This window comes from Hirundo rustica, chromosome 2 (genome assembly GCF_015227805.2).
Source record: "Hirundo rustica isolate bHirRus1 chromosome 2, bHirRus1.pri.v3, whole genome shotgun sequence".
Taxonomy (NCBI): Eukaryota; Metazoa; Chordata; class Aves; order Passeriformes; family Hirundinidae; genus Hirundo; species Hirundo rustica.
This window is the reverse complement of record NC_053451.1, coordinates 115,694,506-115,720,145: the sequence shown is the minus strand read 5'-3', so window position 1 is coordinate 115,720,145 and position 25,640 is coordinate 115,694,506. Positions and strand designations below refer to the sequence as shown.

Genomic DNA, 25,640 nt, shown 5'->3' with positions numbered 1-25,640 from the left:
ATCTCACCTAATGATTGTATTCGTCAAGCACACGGCTGTATTTGTCACTTGCAGAAATTTCTTGGTGACCCTTCCAATGAATCTGTTCACAACAAAACTCCTTGTCTCTCATGAGCTCTGCCTCTGTCAGGCAAAGATGTGGAGAAACTGGGCGGGGGGAAGCATTCCTGGCTTATTTTAGGCAAGAAGGTAAGAAGACAAATGGAAGATGTGGAGGTTTGGACCTTTTCTGTCAAAGGGTGATGGATGCTGTCAGCAGAGGGCAAGACATTGGGTTTGCCAATCAATCATTCTCTCCATCAGCACCACCTGGTCTCATCTCAGACGAACCTCTTTGGCTTAAATTCCTTCCTCTGTCGAATTCAAGAGAAAGAAATAGCTTTTCCAGACCCCAGTAGGGAGAAATTTGGAGATTAATGACCCATAAACAATAGTGTATATTCCTGTGCCATTTCCCTTGAGGGACCAGGTTTGGGAGGGTTGGTGGACGTTGTCCGCTCTCACTTGTTGCACCTCTTTGAAGCTTTTCCAGAGAAAAGGGTCACAATTCTTGTTTAAGTAGTTACGGTTTTCACAGGAGGGACCACAGAAATAAAAAGCAAAAGACTTAAGTCATGAGATGGAATCCTCTGGAGGTTCCTCAGCTCAGAACCATTCCATTACGGAAGAACATCAAAAAGGAAATGTAATTTTTGGCGCTTTCCCCCATTCCTCCCCATGCCACGGGCAAACCTTGGGAACAGCACAGTCTAAAAGCTGTTCTTGGATGCAGCAGAGTTGGAGTAGAATTTTAGTCCCTATTCATCATCTTAAGAAGATTACTGCCGCTAACATTAGCATTTTTGCTATTACATGGTGGACTGGCTGAAGTCCAGACTGAGTAGGAATTAGAATACTTATTTCTTTCCTTTCATTAGTTCTTTTTCTTCTTGCAGTAGAAGATGATGGACACAAAAGAAGCCAGTGAAGAAAGCTGCATCAAGGGATACCAGTGCTTTGTAGTTTCTCCCCATGTAACTGTTTATGTGAGCTTTTAATTCCAACTCAGTTTGGTTTTAAGTTTCAAGTTTAAATGAAATTAAATATAAACACGCCCACAACTGCCATTTATTTTTGAGTGGGTACTGTGTGAGACCTCTAAGAAGTTACTGTTTTCCTCTCCAAACCATAAATATATCCAAATTTACATGAAACTTGGCATGAAAAGGTTTTATAACTGCCATAAATTTGACCCTTGTTTTGAGTCTCCCACAACGCTTTGGACATCACAGTAATTTTCTGTGGCTGAAAGTAGTTTCCTGCAAGATTCTGTAATACTAAGGTGCATATTTGGGGCTGAATTTCTTGACTGAACTTGCAGAGTTTAACCTGAGCTGAGTTAGAAAGCAGCTGCTTCTGTTCTGCTGTGTATTTGTGGGGGTTCTGGCCTGGCAGCAAAAGGCTTAGTTTATTTTTATTTATTTCAATGTAATTGCTGAGAATAGGGAATGATGCAGCCCAGAGCTGCCAGCCTCCTTTGCTGGTGTCAGGGATACCTTTTGTTGTTGTAAGTGATGCTATCTGAATGTGACAAAACACTTGATAAGCTTGGCCAAGCATGCCAGAAGACAAGACAAAACAAAACAAAAAAGCAATGTGGATTTTCAGACCAAGCAGTTAAAAAACCCCCAGGGTGTTCTGCCCATACCAGCGAGTTGTTTCAGGAGAAAATCTGATCGATTTGGTTAAGAAAAAGGAAGAAAGTTTTGATTTTGCTAGTCAGGAGAGGCTGCACAGATTGAGGTGAGCACTAGAAGACACTCAGTGCCGTGGTGCACATTGCCAGAGCTCTCCTGGCAGTGGGTTCTGCTGGCTTTTGCAAAGCCCAAGAGACATTCACTCACAACATTGAAGCTTTTAACCAGTAAATATACTTACTTGTGTGGGTAGATACTTTCCTGCCACTGAGACCCCTTGTTACCGGCAACAAATGAATGTGCCCGTGGGAGTGGGATGAAGCCCAAGGTGCTCTGGGGGTTCTCTGGGGTGATTCCAAATTCCTGGTCCTTCCTGCCAGGCAGGCCAGGATGCTGTGATGGGTCAAGTTAGTTATTCCTTACTTTCTTCATAAAACCTGAGGTTTTCCTTTCATCTTTTCCACAAGTAGGGTCTTCTCTGCCTGCCTCTCTTCCTGTCTCCCTCATTTCTTCTGTTTCACCTCTCATTCCTTCTACTGCTCCAGAGAATTTTGTGTCTCTTCAGCACAGGCAGGTCAAGTGCTGCTTCTCCCTCTAGCTGCCAAATTTCCCCTCCTGTTTGCCCAGGCAAATTTGCAGGCTGGGTAATTAGTAAAGAGTACTCATTTGCCGAAAGAAAAAAAAAAAAAAAAAGTTCCTGACTAATGCTCTAATTTGGGGTGATAGTGACCCTCGCCTGAAGTTCCTCCTTCCTCTCCAGTCTCACAAAATATTTCCCAGACTAGGTTTAAGCAAGGGCCAGGTGAGGAGTAACCTGGAAGGAGAGAAACATCAGTAAGAGACAAAGCAGTTTTTAATGTAGAAGGAAGGAAGGAAGGAAGGAAGGAAGGAAAGAAGGCAGGAAGGAAGGAAGGCAGGAAGACAGGCAGGAAGGCAGGTAGGAAGGCAGGAAGGAAGGAAATAATTCGGTTTCCTGAGCAAAACAGGGAAAAAGAAATAATTGTTCTGTTTACATTCAGATCTGAAATTTGAGCAGTAAAGACAATTAGGTGGGTTTTAGTGGAACAGGGACTGGGGCGTGCTCTGTGCTGTGCATTCTGCATGTGCCAGCACTCTGGAGTCAGTGAGGGATGTGAGTCCCAACTTAAGTCCTTCCTTGCACCAACCCAGCTTGTGTTTTGTGAAGCAGAGCAGATGCATGAAAGGTTTAGTCCTTCTTCCAGATGCTTGTAAGCTCATGTCCTTGTAATCCTCTGAAATGCAGAGGAAGAATGGATCTCTCTAGATCAGAAAACACGGGCTGGAGGGGTGATCTGAGGTTGGCCAACCGTGTGTGTCAGCTCAGATGTTGTTTCTGATCAGCTTTATTGACAATGTGACACGTCTGTAAATCCAGACAGACCTTAAAAATGCCCGTCAGGGTTTAAATTCACACAAGGGAAAATGTTTTCTAGAGAATTTTTAAATGAGTAGCAGAGATAAGTGTGAGAGAAATCCCCAATATAGAATGTGTAAAGCACTATTCAGATTAATTTTTGTCTTCCATGTAATCATTTTAAGTGACTCAACTGTTTTCAGTTTTTTTCCCGTGCTCAAATCTTGGAGAAATCGTTGGCAACTCCCAAAACACCATCAGAGTAACACTCACCCTCTGCTTTTGATCCATTTTAAAGGTTTTCCAGCTATCCATAACTTTTATTTCATTTAGTTTACATTCCTTCATTGGTTTTTTATGCACTTATTTTGTTTATTGCAATCTGGACTGGTGGCAAGGCCGATTAACAGCTGCTGAACTCTGCTGGTTAAAAGCTCCCTTTTCAGTTGTACACAACCTTGCCAAAATCCAATTGCTCAGGCTGAAATTTGTCATTTTGATTGCTTGCCTCAAGCAGAATTATTTTGGAAGGGTTCAGCAAAGTCATTCCAGTAGTTTCCAAAAATGAGGCTCAAGCGAAATGTTAGCACATCAAGAATTAGAAACAGTTTCTGGTGGCCTTTTGTTTGACTGCTTTGAGTCTTTGTCATTTTGAGCAGAAATGTAAGATTTGTCATCTGGGATGTGACTTTTCTATCTGTTATAGAGGCCAAGTTATAAATGTTTAGAAGGACAAGTCTTATATTTGTGTGAGTTCAGTGGAGCAGTTATTTTTTTTTTTCCCCCATGAAAACTCAATGTTGCTAAGCCAAATAGTAAACACTAAAGCAATTAAACCAACACTGTCTTCGAAAGGCTTAAAGAAATCATAGTTTTCCTTAATTGCTGCTACATTCAGCAGTCCTTTGGCCAGGAGCTGAAGCCAAGGGCTCAGCCCTTTTTGTGCTCCCAAAACATTACAATTGCTTAGGAAAAAATGCGCCTCCATCCTTGGAAGCAGAAGGACCCAGAAGCTGGAGCAGGGAGGTCAAAGGACGGAATGACAAAAGAGTTCAGTAGGTCTCGTCAGGAAGCTGGAACCACAGAGGATTAGGCAGGATTTGATATTTTTGGGATGGGAACTGGGGCTGGGAGGGAGGAAAATCGACTGGAATGTGAGAACTGAAGGGGAGAGCAGGAATTGGCTGGTGTGGAAAGGGACTGGGCTGGACTTTTGAGGTTAGGGAATGTCCTGGTGCAGTTCTGGGGAGCAGGAGTAGCCAGATGAAGACACAGCATTGTTGAGGTCTGCTGGGAGCCGTGGTGACCATCGGGGCTGGCCCTGAGCTGGAACAGAGGAGGTAGAACAGGAGCAGCCACCACATCTGAATGCATCAGAGTTTTCTCACTGTTCCTTTCCCGTCAGCTTTATGAATCCCACCCAAAAAGCAGTCAAGTTCATTCCCTTTCCTGCTGATTCAGGAACAGGACAGCAACCTCCCACCATTGCCAGTCACTCCATTAAAACTGGTGTTGGATTTAGCAGTTCCAAGCAGCTGTGCTGAGGAGCCATGTGGGTGTCCATATGTTGCATCAAAATACATTTTTTTTTGCTTTCAATCTAGGAAACGCTGTGCTCCTAAGACCATGAAAGTTTCAATGTCAAAAATTAAAGTCGTCCACTCAATGTTCAGTTAATTTTGCCGAATGGTATCAGTTCATTTTGTAATTTATTAACTTTCTCATGTTCAGCTTTGCAACCCGAATGTTCTTTTAAGATAGCTTTATGTGTGCAATAAACTTACAGCTGAAGCAGGAGAGAAACCTTTATCCCCCAGCCTCAGTTAGATTTTCATGTCAATTAGTCTATCTGGCACAGGGTTTAATAACTTTCTAATTGCAATTGCAGCACTTAGCTAAATCGATGGCTACCCCTTCCGATAAAATGGATTTTAAATAGCCGTTGTTAAAAGGCACCAGGTGAAAACTTAGTGAGGTGAAAACCAAGATAAGATGAATAGGAACCCTCCTTTTCTTCTAGACAGCTCATATTAATAAAGCTTGCTTTTTGTTTTGTTTTGCCATAGCATGTTTTTGCATTGAAAAAAAAATAAATTGAAGTTACAGAGCAAAATTTCTGAGCTTCCTTTTGAGATGTTGCAGGATGGGAGGATTAAAAGGGGTGACAGTCCCTTCTGGAGAAGGAGTCAAGGAATGACAAAAGAGATTTGTCCCAGCTCTGAGGACTGGAAAGCAGCAAGGCTGGAGGGCCAGTGTGGTGGTACCTCACACACCACTTCTCTGGCAGCTCAGAAATGCACCACACTTCCAGCACGTACAACCTTCCTTTGTGTCCTCAGTGTTCTGTGTGGGTTTGTTAAGTGCACCATCTGTCAGGATAATGAGACCATTTTCACTTCCCTGCTCCATAACTTCCTGATGTAGATAAAGAGCTCCCAATATGGACCTGGCTTCCCCTTCTGCAGGGGCTTTATTGGAAAAACATGCTTGCTTTTACCCACATTAAAAAAAAAAAAAATAAAATAAGGTGTGTGGGTGTGATTAATGAATACATAGGCTATAAAAAGGTGGATACTCCTTGCTACACACTTGAGGATCAGCCCACTGCAAGGCAGCTTTAATGATCTACGCTTTAGTCAGGCGCTTGTCAGAACACAGAACTGCACCCTTAGGGGAGAACAACCCTTCCACCCTTTCTCTGAAATAACATCGAGTTTAAAAGAGGATGTTGCTGAGTCAGTGCCTAGGACCTGGAAGGTTTGGAATTCTGTTTTTTTTATGAGATGGGGGGAAAAAAAAATTAGAAGAAGCATGGTTTGAAGTACTGTCTAGTGTCTTTGGAGCCCGACCTTGCTCATTATCTTCGCTGCTTTGGAAAGGCTTGGAAAATTAAATTACCTTACAACCATCAGTCCTTACTCAATAAATACCAAGGCTAAAGGCAGGGACAAGAAATCCCATAGAGCTTTGGTATTGACTTGTTAGAATTCCAGGCTTTAGTCTCCCAGTACAGCAAGTGCCTTTAGGTAATGAACAGGCTGCTGAGGACACCTTGCCCTTCTGGATTCATTCCCCCCCTCTTTTAAAAGATCTGTTCACTGCCATTTTTTACTCCCTTATGCTAAACAGTAAATTGTCCTAAGTGACAATGAGGTCTTCCCTATTACTCTGGGACAGGAAATCAGTGGAAGAGCAGAGCTGTGCTGCAGTTCTGCCTCAGAGCCAGTAGTCAAGCCCAGCTCAGCATCAGTTTCCACAGTAGGGGATGGGAAAGAAAAAAACATGGCAAGGATGTGTGGTGGGCTTGTATTTCTTCCATTAAGGAATTATGGAGCAGTAACTTGTGTGCTTTGGCATGTAAGGAACACGTGAGTGTAATTGTGCTGTGAACTCTGAATTCTCTATTGGGTGCACCATATTGAGGAGCTGCACCAGGAGGAGGTCACTGTGTTCTCCTGAGCTCTGCATGCAGATCCTGTTCTCATGTCAGTGTTCCTTGGCTTGGATCAGCCATGAGAATCATGCCAATACCTTTTAAAGCGTTCTTCTCTTCTACAGACAGTCACCCAGCACATCTAACCCCCACGTTTTATTCCTCCTGCATTCTCAGCACTGCCTTGGCCACATGCTGGGTGCAGCAAGGTTCCTTGGAGCACCTCCACCCTTCAGGATGGCAGCAGCCATCACCTGGCTCATTCTTAGCTAAGTAGCAGAGCAAGGTTTGGTGTTTGCTGTAGCTGGTGAATTCGATTACAGTTCTCACAGAAACTCTCATTTGGCTGCTTGTTCACGTGAAGCATTTGATATTGCTTGTCGTGGTGTTAGTTGTAATCCCTTATTAGAGGTATAGAAGGAGTCTTATTGATGTACACATAAAAGCACACAGTGTACACAAAAATTCACTATCTCTGAATTAAATTGAAGGGAGAGCGAGAGGTGCTGATACAGTTCTTTTTTGTCTGTTCAACTATATTTCTGTTAAAAGAAAAGTGTATGCACACTGTTCAGTCAGCCCCTGAGGGAGCATGAGAGAATCCAGATCAGCTGCACGACTGGCAGCTTCTCTGGCCATCTCAGCAGAGGGAACAAATGTTCATTCTGACCCTCTGTTGAAGGTGAGCTGTTCCCTTCTTCTCCATCCCATATGGGATCAGAGCACACGGATGGAGTTGTGTGAGAAGGCGTGCCTACCTTTATTTTATTTTATTCTCTTCCTTCCTGGAGTAAACAAGATTTCTTAGCTGCTGCAGTTTCAGTGTAGTACCTTTCATAAGGGCTAAATAATTCATTTGGTGAGAAAGAATTTCTCATGAAATAGCAGATAAGTGTGTTCATCTGAAATTCTACAGTGTGCAGTTCAGGCACCACTCAGGCTCAGCCAGTGTAACTCATTTAAAGAACAATGCCTACATCTGAACCAGTCCCTCTGAGCTGCCTTTACAACTAATAGAGAACTGCCCAGTGTAGGAAGGGGATTCAGGGGTGAGATTCATGCTGTGCAAAAAATGTTGGAATTGCACCCTTGGAATCCTTGCTTTTCTTCATTGATGTCTTTCTAAACACCTCCAAATTTGGCTTCCTTTATAGCTGGACTTGATGATCTCAAATATCTTTTCCAACCTAAATGATTCTATGATTCTAAGTTAGATTAAGGATTTTTTTTTTTCCCCTAGGAATTTGTCAGACCTTTTTACCTAGAATCTGGTTTTGAAATATTTGGCTTAATGAGCTCCTGCAGAACGTGTAACGTGGCTTTCCAAGCGGCTCATGGGCAAGACAGCCCAGAACACACTGACGGTACCCTCCAGCATTTAATTCCTTCCCATCCTCTTTCAGAGCCACATTGCCACTGGATCTTAATTTATCTCCCCTGTGCTGCTGTTCCAGTGTTAATCCTACATTCTCTTGAGGAGCCCCTCCTCTCTTCCTAGGAAAGTCAAGCAAGCCAGCCTGCAGGGGAAATAAACAGAGAATGTGGCTTTTTGTGTTCAGTGGAGACACGGTAAACTCAAATTAATGATTCTGTTCGGGTAACAGCCCGAGCAAAGGAAAACAGTGGAAATTTCCTAGAACCAGCCCTCCAGCAACAGGATATCTTTGCTTTATGGTGGAAAAGTACAGCTGGGTGACTGCTTTCAGGAGTCAGAGATGTTAAAATTCTGTACCTTTCGCGAGAAAATTTCATTCTGTGGAACGTTCAGTAAAACGTCTGGTCAGACTGAATCTACCCAACACTCTGGCTGAACTTGTGGGTGCTGGAGCAGAAGTGACAAAGCTAAGTGATGCAGGAGCATGTGAGTCCCACTGGCAGGCCAAGTTTCATGCTAAATCAGTATCCATCAGAGTCTCCTGGTCTTTGCTTAGGCTGAGCTATGTTGGAGCTGCTCCAGAAACCTGGATTTTATATCCGTCACATCTCTGTGGCTCTCCTGAAGGGATGAATTTGGTTTTATGGAGGGGTGACAAACTTTATTTTGCCAAATGCTGTCCTAAAAGGATGTCTTAGAGCAGGTTTGGTACTTCCTTGGGCATTTTTAACCTCACAAGCTCCACTTCTACCCAATTATTGACTAGTTGCCTCTACAAGCATCCCCAAACCGGCAGGTAGTGCAAGATATTAGAAAAACATGGTACATGTATTAAAGCAGTGACTTTTTTTGGTGGTGTGATTGCGCTAAATTAATTATGTTATTGTATCATGGAGCAGTGCTCATGTTTGTGCAAATAAAAGCTGCACTGCTTGGTCATTATTAAAGTTGTTTGTTTCTTGCATTTAATCTGTGCAGTAAAGTGAGTGCTTCTTACTGATAATATTTGCAAGGCTTAGAAGATGCTGAAATAGAATCATAGAATGGTTTGGATTGAAAGACTTCTTCAAGCTCATCTCATTCCAATCACCTCTTCCATAGGAAAGGAACATCCACTAGACAAGGATCTTCCAAGCCCTGTCCAACCTGGCTTTGGGCACTGCCAGGGATCCAGGAGCAGCCACAGCTGCTCTGGGCACCCTGTGCTAGGGCCTCAACACCCTCACAGGGAAGAATTTCTCTGCAATGTCTCCTTTGTTTAAGAATGTGATATTGAATGGCAAAGCTCAGTTCCTGTGCCTTACGCTGTGCACCTCTGAGTGTGGGATTAAGTCATTTGTAATTAAAACCTGTGATGGATTTTACAAGAGGAGAGTGTTTTCTCACTGTGACTTTCGAAGTGCTCATAAAGTAGTTTTTATTAAAATTACCCTGTAAAGTTAAAATAGCCGCTCATTAGTTGCTAACAGATATGCTGGTATCCAGTGACTCCAAGAAAGTGCCCTTATTTTCCACTTTGAAGATGAGCAGGGCAAAGTGTCGCTCTTCTTTGTGTGTGGAAAAAGAACCATCTTCTGACTCCATATCACGGTGCTTTTGATTGATTCCTCTCCTTTGTGTGACTGACAGGTTTTGCTTTGTAACCTGTGCCACCTTCCCCAGCTCCTGTCACTTTGGCAGGCACGGATTTGATCCCCCTTTCCTGCCGCTCCTGTGTGGCATGTTGTGATCACTGCCACTCCTCCGAGCTTCTTCCCCAGCTGCTCTTTGGAGGGGTGGTGGGGTGAAGGAGCATCCCTGGAAAGCAGAGCCAAGGGAGACAGCTGGAGGATGAAATCCTCGGTTTTGTGTTTTCCTGGCGAGTGCTTTCAGGTACCCATCGGTCATCCCACAATTAACAGCAAGTGCCAACTCATTTCGAAGCGGTTCCTTTGCAGTCTGGAGCAGCAAAGCGTTTGGAAGTGCTGGGGGCAACATCCCTCTTAGGAAACAAAATGGGTTTAGAGCCTTTTGTATGGTTTTGATGCAAAGTGGTGCAGCGTGGCTTGAATCAAAAGGGCTAAACTCTCTTTCCCTCAACACCCCAGGGGCTCCACGCTCTGCCACCAAAGTCCCTTGGCAGAGTCTGTCTGGAGCAATCCCAGCCTTGCCCGTGGCTGCACCAACTCTCAGATGTTTAGGGAAGCTGTGGATGATGCCTGAGCTGTGCTGGGGCCTTGGATAATGTGCTGGTGTGTCGAGGTAGCCCCGAGGAAGTTCTCCTGTTGTTATTTTAAACGTTATTGCTGAAGACACTTCTGCAAAGGTCAGAGCACTGAGGGGTGGCGGAGGGGAAAGAATTTATTGTTCTGCATTTGTAACCACATTAGGGCTCCCAGCCCGGGCTGGGAGCGCCTGGATGATACCATAATAGGGAAATAACTGATCATTTATTAATCAAGCAGTCGAGGAGCGAGTCAGGAGAGCAGCTTGCTTCATGCACTGCTGAAATGCAGCTCCTTCCCCAGCAAAGCTGGTTAAAGGCACAGTGTTTAACCGGGGAAATGAGGACTGGAAATGGCAGAGGAAATTAAAACCGTGTCGTAACAAGTCCCGTTTAAAACTTGGCTGGGGCCTTGGGCATCACGGGCAGCTGCAGAACGAGACTCCCACAACTCTGGGCTGAATTTGTGAGGAGGATCTTGGCAGCCTGACCTGGAGGAGAGGCTGAGTGAGGGCTGGGTGTGTTGTCCCTGCTGGTGGGGCATCCTTCTGCAGGGACACAGGGACCTGACAGGAGCAGGACTCGATGGTCCTTGTGGGTCCCTCCGAGCTCTGGAAATTCTGTGCTTGTGGCAGTGCCGGAACTTCATCCCCAGCACCATTTCCTTTCAGCTTCCAGATGCTCCCACTGAATTTGCCAGTTTATCACTCCTCAGGCACAGCTTTAGCTGGTAAGAGACAAGATTATAGAGCTGAAATGGCCATTTTTATTTGCTGGGTTCCCAATTAAACTTGCACAAAGTTTGATCTCCATGTGGGAACGTGAATTAGGGCCTCTAGTTTCATTCCCAGAATGCCTCCCATGAATTATGTACCTGTCTATGCATCAGTTATGAGTTTGTAAACCATTTTAAAAGGCTGGCAGTGATCCATTAATTACTTTGAAGATGAGGAATGATTGCTTAAATAATATTAGCATTTAAGGAAAAACAGTATTTGTCTCTATATTAATTGTTGAGCAAAATCAATTCATCTGTAGTTGGCTACAGTCTACTTGAGAATGCGGTTTCTGTAAACTGAATTTTATTGCTATTCCTTTCTGTACCATTATCTTGCCCCAATGTACATATTTTTTGTGCTACTTCGTTTATCTTATGTCAGAAATAATATTCCTGTTCTTGAACGTTATTACAACTAGGGGAAAAAAAAAAAGATTAATCAGACATTTCAAAAGCCTCATGCTGAAATAACATTTTTAAAATTATAGAAGAACAGCCATTATTTTCTACAGCAAAACTAATTTTTCGAGTTCGAGATAGCAACACCATATTCTGAAAGTAAAGGTCAATTTGAAAAACAAAAGATTCTGGTTGTCTAATAAGGTCATGTTCTTTATACCAAATTGTAATTTACAGTTGAATCAAATGATATTAATTATTTCTGGTTTGCTTTGAGTGATATTCTAGGGCCAGTTGGTGTAGTTCAGATAAAAATAGCCATTACATTTAGTCTTATCATTAACGATAACCTTTCTTTTTTTTTCCCACATGGAGCTTTTGAAGTCTCAGGAGACTGCTGAGCTCCAGAGGTTGCTTTTCAGTTTCAGAGATGGTTCCTTTGTGGATTTTCCATTTTCCCAGCATCTTCCACCTTCAAAAACCTGAAAACAAAAACTCCTTGTGTAAAGTTGTAATTCCCCACCATCGAGTGCCTCTCTCCTGACAAACAGAACGGGGAGCCCTGGACTCTGGAGGGTGGCCCTGGAATGTCTGGGTTCCTTTTGGAGTTATGAAGCAAGAACAGCTTTAGGGATGGAGTCTTTGTCACAAAACAAGAATCTCACCCTGCAGCACTTCGAATGAGCAGGAAGGAAAAATACTGTTGTTCCTAATCTAATTAGAGAAAAATTCTGTGCTTACTAGTGAAGAAGCTGAATATTTGTGGCCAAGAAGGCCGATGGCACCTGGGCTGGATGAGGAATTGTGTGTCCAGCAGGAACAGGGCAGGGATTGTCCCTCTGTGCTCCAGGGCTGTGTCCAGCTCTGGCTCCTGCAGGAGAGCCCTGGAGGGGCTGGAGCGTGTCCAGGGCAGGGAAGGGAGCTGGGGAAGGGGCTGGAGCCCCAGGAGGGGCTGAGGGAGCTGGGAAAGGGCTGAGCCTGGAGAAAAGGAGGCTCAGGGGGAACCTTGTGGCTCTGCACAAGCCCCTGACAGGAGGGTGGTGTGGTTCTGCTGTCCCCAGCTCTCGGATCCAGCACAGGGAGGACGTGGAGCTGCTGGAGAGAGCCCAGAGGAGGCAGCAGGATGAGCAGAGGGATGGAGCAGCTCTGCTGGGAGCAAAGGCTGGCAGAGCTGGCATTGTTCAGCCTGGCCAGGAGAAGCTTTGGGCTGAGCTCAGGGTGGCCTTGCAGGGCCTGAAGGACCTGGGAAGAGAGAGACAATTCCCAAGTACAAGGGGGATTGGCTTCAAACTGACAGAGAGTAGTTTTTGGTTAGATATTAGAAGAAATTCTTTACTTATGAGGAACTGTAACAACTTGCCCAGAAATTTTATGGATACCCCTGGATCCCTGGCAGTGCCCAAGGCCAGGTTGGACATGTGAGCTTGGAGCAGCCTGGGATAGTGGCAGGTTCCCTGCCCATGGCAGGGGTGGCACTGGATGATCTCTAAGGTCACTTCCAACCCAGGCCATTCCATGATTCTATAACTCCCCTAAAAAAGGAGTCTTTTACTTCCTCACCCTCAAGTAGATAGAGAAGGGAAAGAATGGCCAACATCAGCTCCTGGATTTTGACACTGTTGCTTGTGAGGAGTTAAGTGTGGCCTCCACACCTCTAAGCATCCATATGTTTTCTCCAGCTGGCTGGTTGCTCTGTGGAGTCTGGGCAGATAAAATGACTCTTCCCATATCACATAAAGATACTGCTCCACATGGATGTCAGCATCCATGTGATTCCTGCCCATTTTGGTCCTCTTTAATTAGGGGCTGTTCTGCCTCATTGGACAGGCTGGTGTAATAGCTTGGGATAGGGATTATCTCAGCTTGAAAAATCTTCGGAGCAGTGGGAGGTAATGATCCTGCCTGAGGCAAAAAAGTGCTTCTGGCCTGTTACGGGGCACTGTGATTCTGTCCCACACTCCATTGAATCTTTTCTCCCAGACGCTGCAATTTAAACCCTGAAAAACGCAGTATTTTTATGAGTGTACTCCATCTTCGGTCTGGTCCAATAATTCCTGTTAGATGTGAGCAGGGTGAGCAGGGTGAGCAGGGGCAGAGGATGGCACCTGAGACATGAAATGCCAGCTAGAGGCTTCAGCCTGTGTGATTTTTCATGCTAGGTGGTTTTCCAGAATGTGACGAGCGATTTCTGTTTCATCTGGAATGGGAGATGGGAATTTCTGAGACTAAAGACTGAGTCCACTTTTCCACACCAGTAACCTCTTCCCTGAGCAGTTTTGGGCAGGACTAGTCTGTTTAGGCTGCATTCAAATGTCACAAAAGACTGCTTTCGACTTTTGGCCCATGTGGAATAAGCAACGTTTCCTTTTCCCAGTGTTGTCACAATTCAGTTTACTTCATAGTCGAAAAGTAAATGAAAGAAATAGCTGGAGGCACAATTGTGAATAATTACATTTGCACTGTATTTCTTCAGAGTTCCATGGGTAGATTTATGTGTAAGATTTTATTGTTTTCCTTCAGCTTCATTATCCAGCCACTGTTTGCCATGGATCACGAGGCGCTGTAGCAGATCATGGAGACAGCATTCTAATGCTGTTTCATCTGGAAAAGGGAATGCATAGATCTTTTTTTCATTTGCAACAGTGCAAGAGGATGGGAGTCTTGGAAAGCAGCTCATTAGCTGCTGCTTCAGGCTTCCCTGCTGGGATGAGTGCTGCCTGTGGTGAGGGAAAACCTGCACCCTATAAATTGTCTCTGATTTCAGCCCTGCAGTGTCATGGTGCTGGTGTGTGGGGCGCCCCTTGTCAGCAAGCAGCTGATGTTGTGCTCCAAGGAGTTTGTCCCACCACTGATCAGATTTGCCTCAATTGGTCCCAGAGCCAGTCCATGTAAATGTGTGATTTTTGGAAAATCCTTTGGGTAACAGTCTTTTGTTATGGCCTACAACTGCTGTCATGGGATCATTCACCTCCCCTGTTGGCAGTGATCAGAACCCAGCAGGGACATGCACTGTTGCCCTGGTTTATCAGGGTGTGTTCAGAAGAGTGGGAGTCCAGAAAAGTATGAAGAAATCTTTCAGGGAAAAGCCTGGAAATAGCTGAGTTTAGTGGGAAGGGTTAGGGGGATTTATTTATTATGGGCTAATGAAAGCAGATCCCCCCTCAGAAAGCAGGAAATGCAGGCCAGGGCTTACCAACCATCTCTGAATCCTGTAAAATCACAAGAAGCTCTTGAGTTTAAGTCTCCTGACGGCAGTTTTGTTTTCCCTAGTTTTCTCATGGGGATGGGTGTAGCCCAGAGACCCTCAGATATCCAGTTGGAAGGAATCATAATGTGATTTAGAAAGTGACAATATCAACAAAAGGTTATGTGTGGCAAAGGTTGGGGAGAGAGTCCTGGTCCATCTTTACTGCCTCATAAAGGTAGCTTGGAAGAAGGTGGTTTGTTATCAGGAGGTTGGTCCCCACCAGCAGGAATGAAAAAATCAAGTCCAGGAGTAAAGCCTGTGCCAGTGCTTTAGCTGTGCTCTGGCCTGCTGAGAGCGAGAATTTTCCGGGTTTTCACACCATTTCCAAGCTAATTATCCCTTCTGAAAGGAAAACCAGGAGTGGGAGACGATGCATGAAAGGGGTGCATTTGTACAGACTTGCTTTCAGCTCTCCGCAGAAATTTAATGATTCGAGGACTCAAATCCAACAGCCTGCACGCTTGAGATATGTGAACAACTACTGACAGGTAAAAGGTAGCGTGGCATGGGTGGATACGGAGTAGGAAGGGTGTAAAAAGGGTTTTAGGTTTTTTATCAGTGCAGTGAGGTGATTTCTAATCTGTGCAGGTCCTGAGCTCAGGCTGGGTTTTCACTGTAATTAGTTGGTTAATTCTTAATTTGTAGAATTGTAGAATGGTGTGGGTTGGAAGGGACCTTAAAGATCACCTGGTTCCAGCTCTCCTGTCACGAGGGAGTTAGAACTCTTGCTCCTAACCAGTAAAACCATGTAGTTTTCAAGGTGTGATACTTTTTAAATCCCAAGACTGCTTTTAGGGAAGCAGCTCAAAGTGAAAGCTAAACTTTTATTCCCTTAGACAAAGCCCAAGCTGGCGCCCCACTGAATTTTCTGTCCAGATTGACAGTCCATGTGTTAAAGTATCTGTGTTGTGACAGGTATCAGTAGAAAATGGTGTGGGGAAAACTCCAACAAAATCCTGTCCCAAAATTTGGGAAATACCCAATCCAGCTCTTTTCAGTTTAACACAGGACTTAAACTCTTTAAGCAAATATGTCTGTGCAATTATATACATATATATATATATATATTCTCTATGTATGCAAATGTGGATGGACCATACATGTGTAAAAAAGTGAAATATGGGCATTATTTTTATAATGCAACAAGAACTATCAGTAAAAAAGAGCATATCGTGTATTTTTTGGTTGGCAGTTGGTTGTATTATTATAATACACTATTATTATTATTATATTTTATATTAAGAAAATTATACAGGTATGTCTATCACATCACATTACATTACATGTATAGGTAATGCACATGTTGTTTTATCATGTATATTATGTACATATGCATAATCATTATACTTCCCTACCATCTGCTAATTATTAATTACTTCATTATTCATATAAATGTCTTGGCCCTTTTGAACACTTCCAATTTCTTAATTACAAGTCTAAGTCATGGCTGAAAATTTCTCGTCCTACCATTTCTTAGTGGTGATAAGAAAATGGAAATATAGGAAGAGCTCATATGGAATTTTGGTTTTAATGTTATCAACAGTGAGTAAAAAAAATAAAAATAAAAGGAAGATAAAAAAATAAAAGAAAGTAAAATCTTAAGACATTGTAAATTATTGAATTACAGTTGATTTTAAGACAGTGATGAGGAAACACATTGAGCAAAGATTTAAGTGTCCTGGAAATTTTAGATACAAATTACACTAAATACTCTATTTTCTCAAGTCGTAAGATTGCTGAGTCACTGTTGCAAGTTAAGATAGTGCTAAAACTTGGCTGTAATAGGAAATGAGCAGTACAAGCCAGATTTCATCAAGAGGTACAAACCCAATTGTGTCTATTCATCCACCCGTCTGCTTTTTCCAACTGGCATTTCCAAAGGACAGTAATTAATACACTCAATGGCTAAAATTGATGGATAGACTCCACTTTGACTGCTAGGTTGCCTTTAACCCATAAATACCAAATCAAAATCAGTTCCAATTTCTCCTTGGCTGTGTCACTTCCGACCTACACATGCCTTTCCCCACGGAAGATAAACTGTAATTGTATTTCTGTACTTAGGGTGGTTGTATTGCTTGAATAGTTACACAAACCATGTTGATTCTCAGATTTAATGGCATGATTCTGTGATTTAATGACATAAAGTTAATGGATTGATTCTCCACAAAAATCTTTGTTTTGATAGCTTAGCTTTTCATTAGCCTGTATAATAAAACTTGGTGAGCTCTCAAGCTGTTCTTTTTATCCAGATTTTCTCTTTCTTCCATTTTCATCTTTCTTCTTAAATGTTTTCTAAATAAAACAAAATACTAAGTGAACATTTCTCTTACGTTAGCATAGCTGCATTTATTGGGTGGTTGCTGTTAAAATAAAATCAATGTGGAATATTGCAAAACCTTCCCTTTAAATATTTTCTCAGTTTAGAGTGGTCCGTGGAAAATGGACGCAAAAACTGATTTCTGAGTAGGGATGAGAAGTAAAGGCAATAAACACTGCAGGACTCATCCTAAAATCATGGAATGGCATCCCTGTTTTCTAGTGTGCAGGACAGAGACAATGGGGGATAAGTTTCTTTTCATTTTAATAATACATTGAAAGCATTGCCTTTCTCTGCATTAACGGTTCTCGGGGATGAGCATCCTGGAGGTATTAATGCCAAGGATTAAAAGCAAAATGGTTCAAAATGGGTGAATTCCCCCAAGCAGAGCTTCCTGCAGACTCCTGGTGTGACGTTCACTGCAGGCTGGCACACAGCAGTTACGTAAGTGAGTTTAACAAACAAGTTTATGCTGAAGAGCTCGGTGCTGTGACGAGGTTGGTGGGGCGAACGTGTGCTCCCACTAACTCAGTCCAGGCAGTTCGAGGTTATCTTTGCAATCAGGGCAGGAATTTTCTCAGGGCTGCACTTTTAACTTGTAGGTGGGTGAAGGAAAATTTCAGCAGAGTCAGCTGGGTTGTCTGCGTGGAGGCCGAATGCAGCTAAAGGGAAAGCTGGGAATAGAGGAAGGCAAAGAGCCAAGGATCGAGGATGAAAGACAAGAGCAGAGCCTGGAGAGAAGTGAGGGAAGCAGCGCAGTCGTGGAGAGATTGGACATAAATGATTCAAAGGGGAAGAGCCGTGCGTGTTGGAAGGGATGAGGCAGGAAACGAGTGGAAAGGATGGAAATTAGCCTTAGGAAGTATTATCTCTTCCTCTCGTGTTGGAGGTGGGATAAGGACAGAGTCTTAATGCCTCTACTTTAAAATATTATAATTTGCCTTTTTGTTTTAGAGGAAACATAGAATAATTTAGGTTGAAAAAGTCCTTTAAGTTCTCCCTGCCGGGTGGCACAGAGAATTCCCTCTGTTCCTTACCATTGGCTCTCTGGGCTGGGCTTGCCCAGATGATGCCTTGGGAATGCTGACCTGGAACAGAGACTGGACAGAGCTGGAGAATACAGCAGATATTTATTGAAAGGCCTTTAAGGGCACACCTTGGGCAGGACAAGAGCCTGGCCAGGGCTGCACCCAAGGTGGACCCAAAACGGTCACAAAATGGCCAAACGGTCATGAGGTCTCACACTTTTATAATTTCTGGTCCATTTGCATATTGGGGTTTAATTGTCCAATTCCAGCTCCAGGTTATGCAGTCCCATCCTTCTTGTTTTCTCTCTTCAGTCACTTTTGTTTGTGCTTTTGGGCTTGAAAACTTGTCCCATTTGTCCTTGGTGTGCAGCAGGAAAAGGATTTGTTTTGTCTCCCTACTCTGTGAAGAGAACTTACTAACACTTAATGTGAGGCTCAGAACTGCACCCCTAGGCAGCACAGAATCTGAAAAACATGAAAGCTGAAAGTTAGGGTATCACAGGTGCTGAGTGAGTGCTGAGCACCCTTTGGATGTTGCTCCTCAGTGCCCAGCTCCCCACAAACTCCATCACTGGGAGGGGTTTGATGAAACTTGTCCCAGGCTTTTTCCCTGAATCTGCTCCCCATTGCCATGGCTGTGTCTCTTGATACCTTTTCCTTGGCCTTAAAGTGGAGAGTCAGATGCAGTTAAGGGGACAAAGGGTTTTTACCTCAATATTTAATAAGGATCTTTAGGAAGAAGGAGAAAGAAGCAGAATTTTCCGCCTGTGCTGTTCAATGATTATCCCTGTCTGAAACACCTGCTGATGTTTTTGTTCTGTTTCCTTTGAGCAGATGGGCAAAAGAAGGTCCAAGAGGAGTTTGACATAGACATGGACGCGCCAGAGACAGAGCGGGCGGCCGTGGCGATACAGTCCCAGTTCAGAAAATTCCAGAAGAAAAAAGCGGGGTCCCAGTCCTAGTAGCTACCTCACAGCGCAAAACAAAGTAATCCTGAGATGATTTATCAAGAAGATCAGAAATAACACAAAGATGCATGTACAGAAATTATCAATATTTAAAACCCCATTGGCAGATAACAACCCATGAGCTTGTGTGTGACTTCATCCCAGATGTTTCACGCCCATTATCCTCTGTAACTCACCATTTTACTTGATGTTGTAATAAAAAGTTAGGGTGAAGTAATTAAAGTGTCTGCCTTCATCTGTCTTTCCATATTAATCCAGCAAGTGCAGCGTTACAAATGAACCCAGCCCAGATGCCTGTTTCCCTCTCCACCTAAAAGCTTGGAGTCATAACAGCACCGTATGTTGCAGGGATTTTTGCTGAGGGATGAGATAGATGCACCTCAGCCCTGCTTCCCTCATTTGGAGAATTCCAGCTGCCAGCAAAATGTGAAAATAAAATGACTTTCTCGTAATGAGCTGAAATTAGAAAAACAAAACAACAAAAAAACGTTGCAGACAGAAGCTGGCATGAGGGGTGTAGGAAGCAGGGAGCAGTTTATTTTTGTCTTGCAAGTGTGTCAATAAAGTGGTTTGAGTGGGGAAACTGTGCCTGTCCTTCCTCTTTGCATGATAACATTCAGAGATCTTGGACCGCATTGACTGTTACGGAGAGAAAATAATAAACCAGACACAAAATACCTTTGGAAGTTTGGCATTTATTTTTGTGTGTAAAAATAGAAACTGGCCGTCCAAACTCTATTTCTCGATGCAGTTCTTCAGCCTCTACATAATCAACAACTGTTTCTGTGCCATCTCTCTATTTCCATTTTATTTTTGGTATTTGAGGAGTAAACCATAACAGGCTTCCTGAGTCCATTTGCACTGTTCTGTATTCAGCTTCGAGCCCCTTTGTCACTGGGTTAGCCCAGCTTTGGATCAACAAAAGCAGCTACAACGACGTGTCAGAAGTTGGGAAGGGAGTGGTGACAGCCTGCCTGCCTGTCACTCCTTCGAGGGGGACAGACCCAGCTGTCATTCCCAGCTCTGCTCAGGGGAATTCTTTTCTTCCTCTCCCACTTTCCACAGGCGTGTTTGATCACCAGGGCAAGGGACAATTGCATCATTAGTCACCTTTAAAGCCAGAGCAGGGGGCAGGAATAGAGGGAAAGGGGGAATTCCTGCCCCTCCCACAGGAGCCCATCAGGGCAGCGATGCTGGAGAGGTGCAGGGCTGTGGGATTACAAAGGAAAAGGAAGAACCTCCTGCAGGTTAAGGCACTTGTGATGTTGGGCATCATTTTAGTGGTGGTGCCAAGAGCTCTGGCCCCATGCTGGTTACGGGGAACCCTCAGAGATGCTGAGCAGGAGAAATCCTGTGGGCACTGAAGAAAGCATGTGCAAACATGATTTGTGAGGTGCTTGAGACTGGCTGGGAAGGCACAGAGTTTTTTTGAACTAATTTTGGGAGGGAACACCTAAGTGCTGCCCAGATCCTGCCTGGGGCACCTCTGTCTGTGTCAGGTCCTGGCCCTAGGCATGGCTTTCCCACTCATCACCTGCAAAGTCAGCATCCTCCAAGCTGCAGCTCAGTGCTTTCATTTTTTATCAGCACTGTTCCTCTGCATTTAAGAATTTCACAAATAAACCTCAAATAACAGCGCTGCTGTGCTCCAAGTGTGGTTTGTGGAAGCCCCAGTTCCCCCGCTTGTCTTTCACAGCAACTGCTCACCATATAATAATAGCCTAAGCACAATAATCTAAAAATTATAATGGCTTTGGATTGTCTTGGTGCCATTTTGTTTAGATGAGCATATATTTGTAATAAAAGACTGCATTTGTGTTCTGCATTATGTCATTTGAAACAGCATGAGCTCTGTAATGGCTACTTAATTGAATAAAAACTATGGGTAAGCACTAGGCTTTTATATTTGATCTGACATTCCTTGGACTTAAATTTCCTACACAACAGGAATAATCATATGGTTGGGACAGAAAAAATGATTGCATTATTGAAGCGCAGCAACAGGGGCTGTTAGTAAATGAATTATGGCTCTTTCATTGGCAGGGCTTTTCTTCAATGTGCAGTTCAGAGTGCATCTTATAGACACAGCCCTAATGTACAGTGAAACATAATGAGGAAACAGTGATCTGGCACGAAATTTGGAATAATTGTGAGTGCCCCTGTCAGACAATTTCCTTTTTCTGTAAATGTGTTTGCACACAGATTCAGTTCGTGTTCCAGGAGAGCTTCTGTGCTCCTGAGTCTTGCTCTTCACTCATCCTTTGCCCATATCCAAGGTGACAGCTGTTAATTGCTCTTCTTACCACAAACTCACACTCTTCATAGATATTTGGGTTTGGCTGAGGTGAGAAAAGGAGTTGGGTTCAACCAGGATGGGTGAAGGAGTACAGTTAAATATTCCAGGAATAATGTGGGTCTTTTAGCTTCTAAACACTCACTGAGCTCTGCCTAACTGAGTAACTCAGTAATGGAAAGAAAGATTTAAATTAGGGGGTATCTGTGCTGATAGCCCCAAAGTTCCCATAGGTATTGTGGAAGAATATTCAGAGCAGTAGATCTTGCAGGAAACGGGGTTATGACACCCACACCCTCCCCAGACACATCCATGCTGCCTCTGCTCCAGATTGCTGCCAGATTATCCCAAAGGAGAATAACCTACAGCTGAGTGATCAGAACAATTGCCTGAGCCTTTGCAATCCTTAGTTCACATCGTTGCCTGGACCGTAAAATAACCTGTGGAAGTAAACACAGAGGAGAACAATGGAAGGAACCAAAAGCCATCAAAAAGCACAGGAATGCCATAGGAGGAAAACGGCAAAGAATGTGGAGTCTATCAAGTTAAAGACAGAAAAGTAAGCCACAGCCAGACCTGTGGGGGAAGTGGGGAAGTGGAGGTTTTACAGAAAGAAATGAGTCTTGGAATAATGCCCAGAGCAGAGGCTCCCACAGCTCAGTCAGAGTTTGGAACCACCTGGCAAAATCACAGAATCATAGAATCAAGCCATGGAATGGGTTGGAAGGGTTCTTGAAAATAACCTCTTTCTAACCTCCTCTTCCACAGGAAGGGAAAATCCACTGTCCCAGGCTGCTCCAAGCCCCAGTGTCCAACCTGGCCCTGGGCACTGCCAGAGATCCAGGGGCAGTCACAGCTGCTCTGGGCACCCTGTGCCAGGGCTCAACACCCTCACAGGAAGGAATTCCTTCCCAATATCCCATTTGAACTGACCATCTTAGTATCAACAAATTAATACCACCAAAAATCACCAGGATTGCACGAGGTTCACCTGTGGCTGGTGGAGGAGCTCAGATGCAAAACATCTGCCTTGTTCAAACCATTGCTCCCATCAGCCTCAGCTCCAGGGAAAGATAATGACACATTTTAGAAATGTTATTTGGAAAGGGCTCCGGCAGAATTCAGAGATTTCCAAAGAGCAGCTTCATTAGGAATCTTGGGGGAGAGAAAATGATATGGTGTGATACAGCCATGATGCATCACCACCACACGGCAGCTGTGATTCCCAAACGTGCTGGTGGGGGAGATGACAGGTGGGAAATGGTAACCCAGGGGCACCTGGATTTTCCAGAAGTTTTAACAAGACTGCCTTGAGTGCCTCTGAGAGGAGTTGAGGTGTGGGAACAAAGGGTACCACAGAAAAACAAGGAAGGTGACAATTTCTTATATAGTCTCCCCAGGGCAATGGTCACAGTCCCAAGGCTGCCAGAACTCAATATTTGGATAACGCTCTCAGGCACAGGGTGGGATTTTGGGATGTATGTGCAGGGCCAGGAGTTGGACTTTGATGATCCCTGTGGGTCCCTTCCCACTCAGGGTATTCCAGGACTGTATAATTATTTTTTCAGAATTGGCTCTATACAAGTGTTCAAAGCCCGATGGGAAAAAAGCAGAGTGAACTATCAAATATGATGAAATTAATATTTAGACCTCTATTTCCTGGAAGCATTTAAATGCAAATATCCTTCTCAGTCGGAAAACAGCAGAAATCCCTTGTTTTATTGGTTCATATGATCAAGACAATCTTCAGGGTGGAAAGATCCAGGAACATCCCCTCAAAAGGGAAGCTATGCCATTTCTAATCCATTAAAGTCTAGTCACGAATGGGTTACTTAGCTCAATTCTTAAATTAAGGTAGTACATTTTTTTTCTTTCTCTCTCTCTCTCCCCTTTTTTTTTTTTAATCCCTAAACTCTCCCTGACAGATGGTCTCCTGCCTTTTAGTATCTCTAGTGATGGTAAGGCTAAAACCTTCCTTGGCAGCTTGTTCCATGGCTGAACTTTTCTTAAAGCTATAAAGGTTAGTTTGTACTTAAAACCTAAATCCTCCCTCCTGCCATTTAGATTAATTTGTTCCAGTCCAGCTATGCCCAGTTTCCCTAATCTTATCTTGTAGGTCTTCTTTTCAACCCTTTTTGTTATTTTTTGTTATTCTCCTTTGAACTCTGCCAATTTATCTGTGTGCCTGGAATGAAATGCAGCCATCCAGATGAAATGTACCCAGTGCCAGGCACAGCAGCATAATTATCTCCACTATTTTACAAGTGACAAGCCCCTCACCACAAATTTACACAGCTTTTTGGTATTTTTTGTGACAGCATTATTCTGCTGGCTTGGAGTCAGAACATCATTTCCCAGGAATATGGAGCTGCTCTGTGATTTCTCTGGCTCGTCAGGATTTTACCTTTTTTATTTTTTTTCCTGAAGAAGACTAGTCTGTCTGTAAAACATCTCTCTCTCTCTCTCTCTCTCTTTTTTTTTTTTTTTTAATTTAATTTAATTTTATTTTAATTTTTTTTTTTTTAATTTTACAATCCCCCTGCACCTCTGCAATACTGGGACGACAAACAAATCTGGGTAAATGTCTTCATCTGTAGCACTTTTTTTCCTTCAAATAAGGCAGGAATTGTAATGGTTTCAATTCCTTTTTTTTTTTTTTTGTGCCTTCCCATTTTCTGTTCCTAAATAATTAGAGTCAGGTGCAGAGGCTTCAATGATCTCTAAATCAACCTTTTTTGGAAACTCAGAAAAGGTTTCAATGACTTCTTATTTTATTCTGAAAAGTTAACTTGCCTTTACTGGTGATGACTAATTATTTGATAAGAAAAGTCTTCATATCCACAGCTAAAAATAGCTCTCGAAATAAGCCTGAGGACTCTTGTCCCTCTCAGTGCGTTGTGATTTAATGATCTTTTCACAAAGGCCAAACTGATATTATTACTCATATTCAGTGGTAGTTTCCAGCACGAATATTCCTGCAGAAATCTTCAGGACTAATGTGACACAGGAGGGGGTGTGAGCACATGATCTGTTGGCCTCATCGAGTACACAAAGTACAGTGACTTTCTGTGCTTAGTTTGCAGATCTTGGCAAAATTATATCCCTGTATCCCTCGAGCCGTTGTAATTTCTTGTTGGGAGCCAAACCTGTATTTAATACAGTGAATTATTGGGAAATATATATATATAACCAGCAGATGATGGCAATGATTAGTAACAGAAACAATAATTACTACAGCAAGAGGAAAATTGACAGGTTTCCAGAAGACTGGCATCACAAGAGCAGCTGGTGACAGGACAAGGAGGAATGGCTTCAAACTGAAAGACAGTGGGTTTAGATTGGATATTAGGGAAAATACTGTTTCCTGGCAGGGTGTTGAGGCCCTGGCACAGGGTGCCCAGAGCAGCTGTGGCTGCCCCTGGGTCCCTGGCAGTGCCCAAGGCCAGGTTGGACTCTGGGGTTTGGAGCAGCCTGGGACAGTGGAAGGTGTCCCTGCCATGGCTGGGGTGGAAGTACATGATCTGTAAGAACCCTTCCAACCCAAACCATTCCCTGACTCCATGATCTCTCCAGAACACGTTTAGTTCAGATCATACACACGAGCCCCAGTGACACTTTCCTTTGTGTGGCTTGAGCAGAGCTGTAACCTTCCTCCTGCTCTGACCAAACCCAGCTGTAGAGGCAGCAAATTGTCTCTCCTGGCACCAGGGACATTTCTGGCCATGTCCCACCATCCCACTTTCCCCACCTCTGCACAAGGAATGCCGTCTGGTCCCCACTTTAAGATCACGTGGAGATATAGCAGTGTCCTTTAGGCACTCCTGTGTTTGTGACAAATCTCTCATTATCAGGTGTTTTGACAAAACTCAGACCAGCCCTGTAAACCTTGAGGTGGAGCCTTTTAGGGGCTGATGGGGCACACACCCGCTGGCCTGGCTGGGTGACCTGAACAGGAAAATCTGATTGCCAGAACACCAGCAAAAAAAAGGCCAAAATGGGCATCAGCATTAGAGCTTTGAGCTGATCAGCCACGGGGCTGTGGAGTCACTGCCCTGCCCTAAATCCCAGAGCAGCCCCAGCATCGGGTAACACTTGTCAGGGCAGAGGATGGAGTGGTGGGAGATGGCAGCAGAGCCTGGGAGCAGGGAAGGGGATTTCTGCAGTGGAAAGGGAAAGGTTTTGGAAAAGGTGAAGGGGACAGGTGTAATAACAGCTCTTTCAGGGGGAGGCACAGGGTGTGGGCAGAGAACGCTGGCAGGGAGGGTGGCAGGGGTGGGAGGTGATTGCCTGGTGCCGAGGAGCTGCAGCTCTTCATTTCCCACTCACTCTCGTGCTGATGGGGTGAATTGCTTCGGAGATTTCCCCTTCAGTTATGTAAAACCAGTGGTGTTGTCTTCAGGGATACCTGGGCAGCAGTGCTGAGGTATCGCAGCGTGCCCAGGTTATGCAAGGCAGCAGCTGAGGATCACAGCTGTGCAGTGGAAATTCTGGCAGAGTTAAAAATAAAAGCCTCAGTGTTTGATCAGTCAGCCTGTAGTTTGCCCT

At 43.9% G+C, this 25,640-nt stretch overlaps 1 protein-coding gene across 1 annotated transcript in view; it reads left to right on the top strand.

Annotated features, from left to right (window-relative positions):
* Positions 1-19,479, top strand: part of PCP4 (Purkinje cell protein 4) — a 48,215-nt gene extending 28,736 nt beyond the window's left edge. The window contains exon 3 of the mRNA XM_040056652.2: positions 18,669-19,479. Within this exon, the coding sequence (XP_039912586.1) occupies positions 18,669-18,796 (128 nt within the window). The 3' untranslated portion in view covers positions 18,797-19,479. The remainder of the gene's footprint in view (positions 1-18,668) is intronic.
* The last annotated feature ends 6,161 nt before the right edge of the window (positions 19,480-25,640 follow it).